The sequence below is a fragment of the Salvelinus fontinalis genome, chromosome 12, assembly GCF_029448725.1.
Source record: "Salvelinus fontinalis isolate EN_2023a chromosome 12, ASM2944872v1, whole genome shotgun sequence".
NCBI classification, from domain to species: domain Eukaryota; kingdom Metazoa; phylum Chordata; class Actinopteri; order Salmoniformes; family Salmonidae; genus Salvelinus; species Salvelinus fontinalis.
In genome coordinates, this window is record NC_074676.1 from 15,451,792 (window position 1) to 15,466,291 (window position 14,500).

General features: G+C 44.5%; 1 protein-coding gene across 2 annotated transcripts in view; it reads right to left on the minus strand.

The window, feature by feature from the left end:
• LOC129866871 (pleckstrin homology domain-containing family G member 7-like) overlaps nucleotides 1-12,853 on the minus strand; it is a 37,220-nt gene extending 24,367 nt beyond the window's left edge. Inside the window, exons 1-3 of one of the 2 annotated variants that reach the window (XM_055939879.1) lie at nucleotides 12,373-12,853; nucleotides 9,632-10,431; nucleotides 6,707-6,726 (exon numbers count right to left, since the gene is read on the minus strand). In XM_055939879.1, the coding sequence (XP_055795854.1) occupies nucleotides 6,707-6,726; nucleotides 9,632-10,273 (662 nt within the window). In that variant the 5' untranslated portion in view covers nucleotides 10,274-10,431; nucleotides 12,373-12,853. Of the gene's footprint in view, nucleotides 1-6,706; nucleotides 6,727-9,631; nucleotides 10,432-11,912; nucleotides 12,142-12,372 lie in introns of those variants that run through there. The other variant, XM_055939880.1, reaches the window with a different exon arrangement.
• Between the last annotated feature and the right edge of the window lie 1,647 nt (nucleotides 12,854-14,500).

Below are 14,500 nucleotides of genomic sequence, written 5' to 3' on the forward strand. Positions count from 1 at the left end.
CCTTTGAGGAATTGATGTGTTGTTGACATCTTATGCATTAGTTATGTAATTTATAGTAGAAAGTATATTATTTTTTACCTAAAAGATAGACAAAAAAAACACTAATATATCTTGATTAGATAAGTATTCAACCCCATGAGTCAATACATGTTAGACTCATATTTAGCAGGGATTACAGCTGTGAGTGTAAGATGGCGCTGAAGAAAAAGGCAGCCGATTGTGCTTTTTTGTTTGTTTATTTGCAAAGATTTTTTTTACTTATTTTGTACATAATGTTGCCGCTACCATTTCTTATGACCGAAAATAATTTCTAGACATCAGGACTGCGATTACTCACCACGGACAAGCAGAATACTTTTTTTTCTTTCACGAGTTTGCCAACACGACGCAAAGGATATACTGCTTCCTCGGGAACAGGCCCCGATCCCTGTGATCTGCGTGAAGAGGAGGCGGAGAAAGAGGGGCCGAAGGGCGGGCTGCCTTCTGAGAATTCGTAGGCGATCAAATAAACCTCCACTTTCCTCCATTCTGCTAGCAAATGTGCAATCCTTGGAGGATAAAATCTACGAGTTACGCGGAAGATTAAACTACCAACGGGACATTAAAAACGAATATCTTATGCTTCAAGGAGTTGTGGCTGAACGACGACAATATCAACATACAGCTGGTTGGTTATACAATGTACCGGCAGGATAGAACAGCGGCGTCTGGTAAGACAAGGGGCGGCGGACTATGTATTTTTGTAAATAAGAGCTGGTGCACGATATCTAAGGAAGTCTCTAGCTATTGCTCGCCTGAGGTAGAGTATCTCAAGATAAGCTGTAGACCACACTACTTACAGAGAGTTTTAATCTGTATTTTTCGTAGCTGTTTACATACCACCCCAGTCAGAGGCTGGTACTAAGACAGCATTGAATGAGCTGTATTCCTCACCCAGAGGCGGCGCTCCTAGTAGCCGGGGACCTTAATGCAGGGAAACTTAAATCCGTTTTACCAAATTTCTATCAGCATGTTAAATGTGCAACCAGGGAGAAAACTCTGGACCACCTATACTCCACACACAGAGATGCATACAAAGCTCTCCCTCACGCCACATTTGGCAAATCTGACCATAATTATATCCTCCTGATTCCTGCTTACAAGCTAAATTTAAGCAGGAAGCACCAGTGACTAGATCAATAAAAAAAGTGGTCAGATGAAGCAGATGCTAAGCTACAGGACTGTTTTGCTAGCACAGAATGGAATGTTCCGGGATTCCTCCGATGGCATTGAGGAGTACACCACATCAGTCATTGGCTTCATCAATAAGTGCATCAATGACGTCCTCCCCACAGTGACCATACCCCAACCAGAAGCCATGGATTATAGGTAGCATCCGCACTGAGCTAAAGGGCAGAGCTGCCGCTTTCAAGGAGCGGGACTCTAACCCAGAAGCTTAGAAGAAATCCAGCTATGCTCTCCGACTAACCATCAAACAGGCAAAGCGTCAATACAGGACTAAGATTGAATTGTACTACACCGACGAGCGTCAGAGCCGGATGTGGCAGGGCTTGCAAACCATTACAGACTACAAAGGGAAGCACAGCCGAGAGCTGCCCAGTGACACGAGCCTACCAGACGAGCTAAATTGCTTCGAGGCAAAAAACACTGAAACATGCATGAGAGCATCAGCTGTTCCAGAAGACTGTTCGATCATGCTCTCCGGAGCTGTTGTGAGTAAGACCTTGAAACAGGTCAATATTCACAAGGCCGCAGGGCCAGACGGATTACCAGGACATGCACTGAGCTCATACATTAAACCAACTGGCAAGTGTCTTCACTGACATTTTCTACCGCTCCCTGTCCGAGTCTGTAATACCAACATGTTTTAAGCAGACCACCATAATGCCTGTGCCAAAGAACACTAAGGCAACCTGCCTAAATGACTACCGACCTGTAGCACTCACACCTGTAGCCATGAAGTGCTTTGAAAGGCTGGTCATGACTCACATCAACACCATCCTCCCAGAAACCCTAGACCCACTCCAATTTGCATACCACCCCAACAGATGCAATCTCTATTGCACTCCACACTGCCCTTTCCCACCTGGACAAAAGGAACACCTACGTGAGAATGCTATTCATTGACTACAGCTCAGCGTTCAACACCATAGTGCCCTCAAAGCTCATCACTAAGCTAAGGACCCTGGGACTAAACACCTCCCTCTGCAACTGGTTTCTGGACTTCCTGACGGGCTGCCCCCAGGTGATAAGGGTAGATAAACACATCCGCCACGCTGATCCTCAACTCAGGGGTGCGTGCTCAGTCCCCTCCTGTACTCCCTGTTCACTCATAACTGCACGGCCAGGCATGACTCCAAAACCATCATTCAATGTTCAGATGACAACAGTGGTAGGCCTGATCACCGACAACGACGAGAGCCTATAGGAGAGGTCAGACACCTGGCATTGTGGTGCCAGGACAACAACCTCTCCCTCAACGTGATCAAGACAAAGGAGAAAAAGAGGACCGAGCACACCCCCATTCTCATCGACGGAGCTGCAGTGGAGCAGGTTGAGAGCTTCAAGTTCCTTAGTGTCCACATCACGAACAAACTAACATGGTCGATGCACACCAAGACAGTTGTGAAGAGGGCACAACAAAACCTATTCCCCCTAAGGAGACTGAAAATATTTGGTATGGGTCCTCAGATCCTCAAAAGGTTCTACAGCTGCACCATCGAGAGCATCCTGGCTGGTTGCATCACGGCATGGTATGGAAACTGCTCAGCCTCCGACCGCAAGGCACTAAAGAGGGTAGTGCGAACGGCCCAATACATCACTGGGGCCAAGCTTCCTGCCATCCAGGACCTGTAATCCCAGGCTGTGTCAGAGGAAGGCCCTAAAAATTGTCAAAGACTCCAACCACCCTAGTCATAGACTGTTCTCTCTGCTACTGCACGGCAAGCGGTACCGGATCGCCAAGTCTAGGTCCAAGAAGCTTCTAAAACAGCTTCTACCCCCCCAGCCATAAGACTGCTGAACATCTAGTCAAATGGCTACCCAGACTATTTGCATTGCCCCCACCCCCCTCTTTAAACCATTGCTACTCTCTGTTGTTTTCATCTATGCATAGTCACTTTAATAACTCTACCTACATGTACATCCTACCTCAACTAACCGGTTCCCCCACACATTGACTCTGTATCGGTAACCCCCTGTATATAGTCTCACTATTGATATTTTACTGCTGCTCTTTAATTACTTGTTACTTTTCTCTCTTATTCTTATCCGTATTTTTGGTTAGTTGCTCAACTAAGCATTTCGCTATAAGGTCTACTACACCTGTTGTATTCGGCGCATGTGACTAATAAAATTTGATTTGAGTCTTTCTGGGTAAGTATCTAAGGGGGCAATTCAGACCAGTTGCGCACAAGTACATTTAATTTTTTTATGCACTTCTCTCTCTACATGTATTCTGACCATGAACTTAAGGGGAAATTGCTGAGCAAGTTACACATTTGGGGTGGAGATCAAAGAAAGAGGTGTATCTATGCCGTATTTTGACCTTAACTTAATTCCCTAAGAATTCCACCACCTTTACGCACAGGGAAACAACTGAATAAGGTTTAGCGAACCTGCCAGTTCCAAGTGGAAAAAGCACCTACTTATTTTTTTCTGATAGAAATAACAGCATTCTCAATGCACTGTAATTTAAAAATGTATATGATAACAGTCATTTGGAACCAAACAGAAAATCATATCAACTTAACACGTGTTGCAGCCTCTTTTCCACAGTAAAGTAGGCTCTAAAATAGCGGTTATTCAACATTTTAATTGTATGAACTCATAATTTGCTGGGTTGAAATTTGGAGACCCAAGCTACAGGCTTCTGTACCGCCGAACCTACAGAGTTAATTTATACGCTTTAGAATGTTTTAAATATATGCCTGGGCTTACCTCAGTGGCTCATATTTAACATGAGACAAATTGTAAAAAAATAACTAAAAATCGGGAGCCACCGTCAATAATACCCACATACAGTACCAGTCCAAAGTTTGGACACACCTACTCATTCAAGGTTTTTAATGTATTTTTACTATTTTCTACATTGTGTAATAATAGTGAATACATCAAAACTATGAAATAACACATATTGAATCATGTAACAACCCAAAAAGTGTTAAACAAATAAAAATATATTGATGACAGCTTTGCACACTGTTGGCATTCTCTCAACCAGCTTCACCTAGAATGCTTTTCCAACAGTCTTGAAGGATATGCTGAGCCCTTGTTGGCTGCTTTTCCTTCACTCTGCAGTCTAACTCATCCCAATTGGGTTGAGGTCGGGTGATTGTGGAGGCCAGGTCATCTGATGCAGCACTCCAACACTACCCTTCTTGGTCAAATAGCCCTTACACAGCTTGGAGGTGTGTTGGGTCATTGTCCTGTAAAAATACAAATAAAATGATAGTCCCACCAAGCACAAACCAGATGGGATGGTGTATCGCTGCAGAATGCTGTGGCAGCCATGCTGTTTAAGTGTGCCTTGAATTCAAAATAAATGACTGACCGTATCACCAGCAAAGCACCCCCACACCACCTCCTCCATGCTTCATGGTAGGAACCACACATGCAGAGACCATCCATGGTTTCTTTGCAGCAATTCGACCTTGAAGGCCTGATTCACGCAGTCTCTTCTCAACAGTTGATGTTGAGATGTTTCGGTTACTTGAACTCTGTGAACCACTTATTTGGGCTGCAATATGAGGTGCAGTTAACTCTAATGAACTTATCCTTTGCAACAGAGGTTACTCTGGGTCTTCCTTTCCTGTGGCGGTCCTCATGAGAGCCAGTTTCATCATAGCGCTTGATGGTTTTTGCAACTGCACTTGAAGAAAAGTTCTTGACATTTTCCGGATTGACTGACCTGTTCTTGCCATAATATGGACTTGGTCTTTTACCAAATAGGGCTATCTTCTGTATACCACCTCTGCCTTGTCACAACAACTGATTGGCTCAAACACATTAAGGAAAGAAATTCCACAAATGTACTTTTAACAAGGCACACCTGTTAATTGAAATGCATTCCAGGTGCATTCCACCTCATGAAGCTGGTTGAGAGAATGCCAAGCGTGTGCAAAGTTGTCATCAAGGCAAAGGGTGGCTACTTTGAAGAATCTAAAGTTTAAAATATATTTGGATTTGTTTAACACTTTTTTGTTTACTACATGATTCCATATGTGTTATTTCATAGTATTCATGTCTTCACTATTATTCCACAATGTAGAAAACAGTAAAAATAAAGAAAAACCCTTGAGGGTGTGTCCAAACTTTTGACTGGTACTGTGCATTTCTAACTGTCACTTAAGTGTTTGTTTCCTTTAATATGTAGCCCACATTTTACATTATTCCCATCAGTTTACCTATCCTTCATGTCTGTGTAGTTGTTCCTGCGGGTGGCTAGCAATAGTGGATCATATTAGGCTAACGTTGTGCAATAACTTGGGACCTAGTGGAATTCAGACCACACGCAGCGGGTTAAACCTGGAGCACAGTTTACGATGACTGGACCGCTGTCATTACAGTGCCGTGATTAGTGAGGATTAGGGTAGATTTATTGGACTAGCCTATTGTTCAACCACTATTGTATACTTGTTTCACCTTCCAATATTTAATGGATTGAACTTGAATATGGATGAATCAAACCACTGCATTTTTGTGCATAACGGCTCTCCAAACCAGTTGTTACTCACCCTAAACTTTGTCTAAAATGTTGTTTTTTTTATTGTTTTTTTATCTGAGTATCTATCAGTTAGTGCTGATACAGAGAAATATGCATTTATTTAGATGGTCTTCTTTGATCACTAATATTCTGAACCCATTCTCTCAATGTATTCTAGGTGACCAAGTCTAGAAGCAACAGGATCCTAAAATGCTTCTACCCCCAAGCCATAAGACTGCTAAATAGTTACTTAAATAGTTAACCAATAGCTACCAGGACTATCTGGATTGACCCTTTATGCACTAACTCTTTTGACTCATCACATACACTGCTGCTACAGTTTATTATCTATCCTGTTGACTAGTCACTTTATCCCTATGTACAGTATATGTACATATCTATCTCAATTACCTCGTACCCCTGCACATCGACTCGGTACCCTGTGTATATAGCCAAGCTAGCGTTGCTCATTGTGTATTTATTCCTTGTGTTACTATGATTTATATTTTCTCTCTGCATTGTTGGCAAGGACCCGTAAGTAAGGATTTCACTGTTAGCCTACACCTGTTGTTTACAAAGCATGTGACAAATACAACTGTATTTGCTTTGAGTCTGTTGACAAAATGCCAATTAAAGGTTTAAAGATAAATGTAGTGAAAACCCTATTGAAAGAAAAGTCGACAAGAAAATCTGTTGGCCAGCAAATAGAAGGGTTTTCAGTGGTTGAATGTATTTCATGCTAGGTCATGTTCATTGGAGCACAACAATGGAAAACAATCCGTTTTTTCCCCCTCAGTTTGGTGCTTAATGAATACGATCCCGGTTTCCTAACTGTATGACATAGTTCAGAGCTAGTCGGTTATAGGCAAATTCCCCTCCTGCCATGAAATAATGTCCAGGCAGTGTGGTAACTGCAAGCCACAGTGCAGGTATTTTTGGCTAAGCCAAGTGGGGACACATAACATTCAAATCCCTCTGTGGAATTGCATGCAACACACCTACCTATTATGGCAAACCTTGTCCTGTAAAAAAAGAGACGAAAGAGAATCGGTTAGGATAATTATATGTTGAACATGGCTTGTTATACAGCAGATACTAATGTGAAAGAGCAAACACAGACCGTGAACGATAGCACAGTACATCTGTCTAAACATTAAGGATTGGTTTCTTGGAAACAGATTAACCATAGTCTTGGATTAAGAACATTCAACAGAGAATCTCCATCGAACATGCTTTTTAGTCCAGGACTAAGATGAATCGGTGTCTGGGAAACCAGCCCTAGGAGCTCAATGATGATTAGAGCATTGAGTGCGATTTGAAAGGTGCCGTGTACATAACACAACACAACATTACACAGGGCTCCTGGTCCTACATAACTCAACATTACACAGGGCTCCTGGTCCTACACAACTCAACATTACACAGGGCTCCTGGTCCTACACAACTCAACATTACACAGGGCTCCTGGTCCTACACAACTCAACATTACACAGGGCTCCTGGTCCTACATAACTCAACATTACACAGGGCTCCTGGTCCTACACAACTCAACATTACACAGGGCTCCTGGTCCTACACAACTCAACATTACACAGGGCTCCTGGTCCTACACAACTCAACATTACACAGGGCTCCTGGTCCTACATAACTCAACATTACACAGGGCTCCTGGTCCTACATAACACAACATTACACAGGGCTCCTGGTCCTACATAACACAACATTACAACAGGGCTCCTGGTCCTACATAACACAACATTACACAGGGCTCCTGGTCCTACACAACTCAACATTACACAGGGCTCCTGGTCCTACACAACTCAACATTACACAGGGCTCCTGGTCCTACACAACTCAACATTACACAGGGCTCCTGGTCCTACACAACTCAACATTACACAGGGCTCCTGGTCCTACACAACTCAACATTACACAGGGCTCCTGGTCCTACATAACACAACATTACACAGGGCTCCTGGTCCTACATAACTCAACATTACACAGGGCTCCTGGTCCTACACAACTCAACATTACACAGGGCTCCTGGTCCTACACAACTCAACATTACACAGGGCTCCTGGTCCTACATAACTCAACATTACACAGGGCTCCTGGTCCTACACAACTCAACATTACACAGGGCTCCTGGTCCTACATAACACAACATTACACAGGGCTCCTGGTCCTACACAACTCAACATTACAACAGGGCTCCTGGTCCTACACAACTCAACATTACACAGGGCTCCTGGTCCTACATAACTCAACATTACACAGGGCTCCTGGTCCTACATAACACAACATTACACAGGGCTCCTGGTCCTACATAACACAACATTACACAGGGCTCCTGGTCCTACATAACTCAACATTACACAGGGCTCCTGGTCCTACACAACTCAACATTACACAGGGCTCCTGGTCCTACATAACTCAACATTACACAGGGCTCCTGGTCCTACACAACTCAACATTACACAGGGCTCCTGGTCCTACACAACTCAACATTACACAGGGCTCCTGGTCCTACACAACTCAACATTACACAGGGCTCCTGGTCCTACATAACACAACTCAACATTACACAGGGCTCCTGGTCCTACATAACACAACATTACACAGGGCTCCTGGTCCTACATAACACAACATTACACAGGGCTCCTGGTCCTACATAACACAAAATTACACAGGGCTCCTGGTCCTACATAACTCAACATTACAACATGGCTCCTGGTCCTACATAACACAACATTACAACAGGGCTCCTGGTCCTACATAACAGAACATTACAACAGGGCTCCTGGTCCTACATAACTCAACATTACACAGGGCTCCTGGTCCTACATAACTCAACATTACAACAGGGCTCCTGGTCCTACATAACACAACATTACAACAGGGCTCCTGGTCCTACATAACAGAACATTACAACAGGGCTCCTGGTCCTACATAACTCAACATTACACAGGGCTCCTGGTCCTACATAACTCAACATTACACAGGGCTCCTGGTCCTACATAACACAACATTACACAGGGCTCCTGGTCCTACATAACTCAACATTACACAGGGCTCCTGGTCCTTCATAACTCAACATTACACAGGGCTCCTGGTCCTACATAACTCAACATTACACAGGGCTCCTGGTCCTACATAACTCAACATTACATAGGGCTCCTGGTCCTACATAACACAACATTACACAGGGCTCCTGGTCCTACATAACACAACATTACACAGGGCTCCTGGTCCTACATAACACAACATTACACAGGGCTCCTGGTCCTACATAACACAACATTACACAGGGCTCCTGGTCCTACATAACACAACATTACACAGGGCTCCTGGTCCTACATAACACAACATTACACAGGGCTCCTGGTCCTACATAACACAAATTCAACATTTCAAATCAGTGTTTTTTCATGTGGTCGTTTGAATTAGAATAGCCCAAATAGCCCTGTAATATCTGCAAAGAATGTCGTGGCTCTATTGAGAATGGCCCAGGTTGAATGCTGGGAGCCCAATAAATAGATCCCCCCCTTTATCTTCTTCTATTGACCACTGACCCCCCATTACTGGGTGACTGCAGACGGTGGTGAACAGTAGGCCTGTGGAGGAGCCTTACTGCCTTCCCATGGCCCCTTGGAGCTCTGTCTGAGTGAGTGAGAAAGATTGAGGCTTGCTGGGTGGTGGGGCTACGCTGTCAGTACATGTAACTGCTGATTCATTTGCTGTCAAAAGCTGGCATTGTGAGCAGCCACCACAGGAGGCCAGGGAAAATGAGAGGGCTGCTACCCAGGAGGAATGTGGTGGAGGAGCTACTGGCCATCTTTACAAGGCTCGGATAAAAACTCATAAAGCCACAGTGTGGCATATGGCCGCAATTTGTGATTATCATTTGTGATTATAACATTAACTCACCTGATCATCAGGAAATTCAAAGTCTTTACTAAATCTTTGCACACTAGATGCGGACAGAGATTCTTGTCTCGTGCAAGTGATACCATTGTTAAAAGTCTTTGATCTATGCGATCTGCTTTTTCCCTGGCCTGCAGATGAATTGGGCTGATTATCGTGGTGGTTTTCTCCATCGGGAGGGGGGCAGGCCGCCAGCGGAGACTTGTGCCTGTGTACTGGCGAGAGGGGACTCAAAAGGGATGGTGTCTCTTCCGTACCCGACTCCTCTTGTGTGCTATCCATCCTCACCGGGTCCCGGAAGTCCACCTGCGGACGCCGCATGCTCCTCATCCTCCTCAAGGTGGGGGACGTGGAGATGCGAGCCGGGGCCTGTCGGTCAAACTGGGTGAGCAAGCCGTCGGACTCGACCAACGACCCGTGTTTTAGTTTGGAGTGCGTTCTGGCCAAATCTATATGCATGATAAACGGGTTGCTGGTCTGCGTCTCCTTATCGTCGGTGGGTTTTGAGACCGTTTGCGTCTCAACATTGAGGCTGTGACGGGGGTGACCATTCTCATTCTCTAGCCACTCCATGTAACTCCAGTCCAAACTTTTCTCTGTGTCCTGGCCATTCTCATGCACTATAACCTGTTTCAGAGTAGACATATTGAGCAAGACGGCATTGTAGGCCTAATGTCAGAAAAAGGGTAGGCCTTTAGTGTATTCCGTTGGTACTTGTTTTTAACCAGGTGTGTTGGGGTCAGATAATCCAGGTGCATTCCACTGGCAGTTTATCAGCAAGCAACTACGTTTCAGACACGTTTCTGGGAAAGAAACAAAATATCTGTATTAGGTAGGTCTAATACAAGAGCCTACGAATTAAACAAAGCAGTCTGGGCGTGCAGTCAAGTCAATCTTTTTTGTACAGAGTTCAGACCACGTTGTGAAACATTGAAATTATGGATTTGTGAGCTGCATACTTAGCACATGTTTTGTCAACAGAGGGTGGGGGTAGGGGAAGTTAGCTTACAGTTGGTGTTCATAATGTACAGAAAGTAGGCCCTCTAACAAGCTCCAAGACTACTGTCGCCTTAGCTACAGATTGTACACCAGATAATGTGATACACTACATGGCCAAACATCTCATTCCAAAATCATGGGCATTAATATGGAGTTGGTCCCCTCTTTGTTGTTATAAGAGCCTCCAATCTTCTAGGATGGCTTTCTACTAGATGTTGGAACATTGCTGCAGGGACTTGCATCCATTCAGCCACAAAAGCATTAGTGAGGTTGGGCGATTAAGCCTGGCTCGCAATCGATGTTCTACTTCATCCCAAAGGTGTTCGATGGAGTTGAGGTCAGGGCTCTGTGCAGGCCAGTAAAAATTCTTCCACACTGATCTCGACAAACCATTTCTGTATGGACCTCGCTTTGTGCATGGGGGTATTGTCATGCTGAAACAGGAAAGGGCTTTCCCCAAACTGTTGCCACAAAGTTGGAAGCACAGAATCGTCTAGAATGTCACTGTATGGTGTAGCGTTAAGATTTCCCTTCAATAGAACTAAGGGGCCCAAACCATGAAAAACAGCCCCAGGCCATTATTCCTCCTCCAAACTTTACAGTTTGCACTATGTGTTGGGGCAGGTATTTTCCTGGCATCTGCCAAACCTAGATTTGTCCGTCGGATTGCCAAATGGTGAAGCGTGATTCATCACTCCAGAGATCACGTTTCCAGATTAACAGTTCTTGTGTTGACATTGCTTCCAGAGGCAGTTTGGGACTCCGATGTGAGTGTTGCAACAGAGGGCAGATGATTTTTACGCGCTTCCACCCAGCGGCCCCGTTCTGTGAGAGTGGATTAGCCTTTGTTGTAGACGTTTCCACTTCACAATAACAGCACTCACAGTTGACCAGAGCAGCTCTAGCAGGGACTAACTTCCTTTTTGGAAAAGTAGCATCCTATGGTGGTGCCACGTTGAAAGTCACTGAGCTCATCAGTATGGGCCATTCAACTGCCAATGTTTGTTTATGGAGATTGCTCGATTTTAAACACCTGTCAGCAAAGGTGTGGATGACATAGCGGAATCCACTAATTTGAAGGGGTGTCCACATACTTTTGTATATATAGTGTAGATGTTTGGCCGAATCGAGAACATAGATACTATCGCTAAATTGTGGTTGCTCGAAAATGTACTGTGCTACGCCAAACAGTACCTACCCTGTAATGCCCAGTAATGGATACCAAAAATCTTGGCGTACAATCTGTAGCTATCATTGCCTGTAAAAAACAAACATGTAGTCTTACCTTCGTCATTGTCGATAGCTATGGTGTTTATAGCTCACTTAAAACAACCCAAATATTGTATTATTGAATACACTGCAACACCGTATAAATTCAGTGTAATGCAATGACAGTTTATCGCGTGGGAAACAAAGAACGGTACAAGAGCTCCATGCACCTGATCCAACTTTCCAATACTCCAATTATACGTTTTCATTGTGCCCCTTCAACCCATGTAAAGTGCTATTCAATCAAATCGGGTAGGATTGTTTCGTAAACACATGAGAACCCCCACCCCCCCCCCCACCCCCCCCCCACCCCCCCCCCACCGAAAAAAAAATATACCGACTTTAGTGTTGTCGCAGTGTGCGGATTGCAATGGAGAAACACCGCAAACCCACGAGGTGATTACAGTGAGAAAAACATTATCTGGGCTACAATTACCATCACCCAATGTTAGTCTAAATAACAACAAATTACTCACATGACAAAAGTTTAAAAGGAGTCGACTGAAGAAGAGCAAATCCAGCTGTGTTTACTCTCGGCAGTGTGTCGTGTCTCCTCTCTATTCCGCAATGTCTCACCCGCCGCGCTGCTCTCGGGGTTGTTCATGCCAATCAGACCGCCCTGTGAAAGAAAAAAGTGTAGCCAACTCCTGGCACTAGTCTCGGCCACTGTTCATACTCTTCCTTTTCACATGACAAAGCTCAGAGATTTGTGTAATGCCTCGGAAAGATATCGTGCGTGCGTGTCCAATTGTTTCCTACCCGAAATTTGAATGAGTGTTATGAGTCAACGAGAAAGTTTAGTTCAGACAGTGTATATGTCCGCAATGCTATTGTGACATGTACGGTGTAATCAGTGGGAGGAACTAAAGGACGGTTAATATGTTTTACTACTATTCTTTTTTTATCCATCGTTGAGGTAAATGTATGTGTGTGTGAACAAAGAGAGGATCCACTACATCACGTATGTGCAGGGCCGTGCACAGACCTTTGGGGGTTGCTTAAAAATATATATTTAATAAAGGGCTACCCCCCCACCCCACAACAAATCGACTTTCATGATTCATAACATACCAACTGCCTCTGTAGCCAAAATGTCAACATATACCTATTTATTTTCTACAACAAACACACTCACTTGTCATTACCAATGTAAGCAGTAGACACTGTAGTAACTAGTTACCACAGCTACAAAGTCATACACCCGGCCTATTTCTACTTATTTCTCTTTTAATAATGTGTTTTAAACCTAACCACACGACTAACCTTCTGGCTAACCCTAAATTAAGACCAACAAGCTTATTTTTGTTTTCATACATTTTTTCGATATACCCAATTTTGACTTCGTGGCTTTGGTAACTAGTGGAAACCGGTTGACACGAGTGAAAATACACTGCTCAAAAAAATAAAGGGAACACTTAAACAACACAATGTAACTCCAAGTCAATCACACTTCTGTGAAATCAAACTGTCCACTTAGGAAGCAACACTGATTGACAATAAATTTCACATGCTGTTGTGCAAATGGAATAGACAAAAGGTGGAAATTATAGGCAATTAGCAAGACACCCCCAAAAAAGGAGTAATTCTGCAGGTGGTGATCACAGACCACTTCTCAGTTCCTATGCTTTCTGGCTGATGTTTTGGTCACTTTTCAATGCTGGCGGTGCTCTCACTCTAGTGGTAACATGAGACGGAGTCTACAACCCACACAAGTGGCTCAGGTAGTGCAGTTCATCCAGGATGGCACATCAATGCGAGCTGTGGCAAAAAGGTTTGCTGTGTCTGTCAGCGTAGTGTCCAGAGCATGGAGGCGCTACCAGGAGACAGGCCAGTACATCAGGAGACGTGGAGGAGGCCGTAGGAGGGCAACAACCCAAGCCGAGCAGCCGCCCACAAGCCTAATATCACCATGCGCAATGCCGAGTGTCTGCTGGAGTGGTGTAAAGCTCCCCGCCATTGGACACTGGAGCAGTGGAAACGCGTTCTCTGGAGTGATGAATCACGCTTCATCATCTGGCAGTCCGACGGACAAATCTGGTTTGGCGGATGCCAGGAGAACGCTACCTGCCTGAATGCATGGTGCCAACTGTAACGTTTGGTGGAGGAAGAATAATGGTCTGTAGCTGTTTTTCATGGTTCGGGCTAGGCCCCCTTAGTTCCAGTGTAGGGAAATCTTAATGATACAGCATACAATGACATTCTAGACGATTCTGTGCTTCCAACTTTGTGGCAACAGTTTGGGGAACGCCCTTTCCTGTTTCAGCATGACAATGCCCCCGTGCACAAAGCGAGGTCCATACAGAAATTGTTTGTCGAGATCAGTATGGAAGAACTTGACTGGCCTGCACAACCCTGACCGCAACCCGATCGAACACCTTTGGGATGAATTGGAACGGCGACTGCGAGTCAGGTAAGCGCCCAACAACAGTGTCTGACCTCACTAATACTTTTTGTCTGAATGGAAGCAAGTCCCCGCAGCAATGTTCCAACATCTAGTAGAAAGCCTTCCCAGAAGAGTGGAAGCTGTTAAAGCAGCAAAGGGGGAACCAACTCTTTATTAATGCCCATGATTTTGGAATGAGATTTTCGATGAGCAGGTGTCCA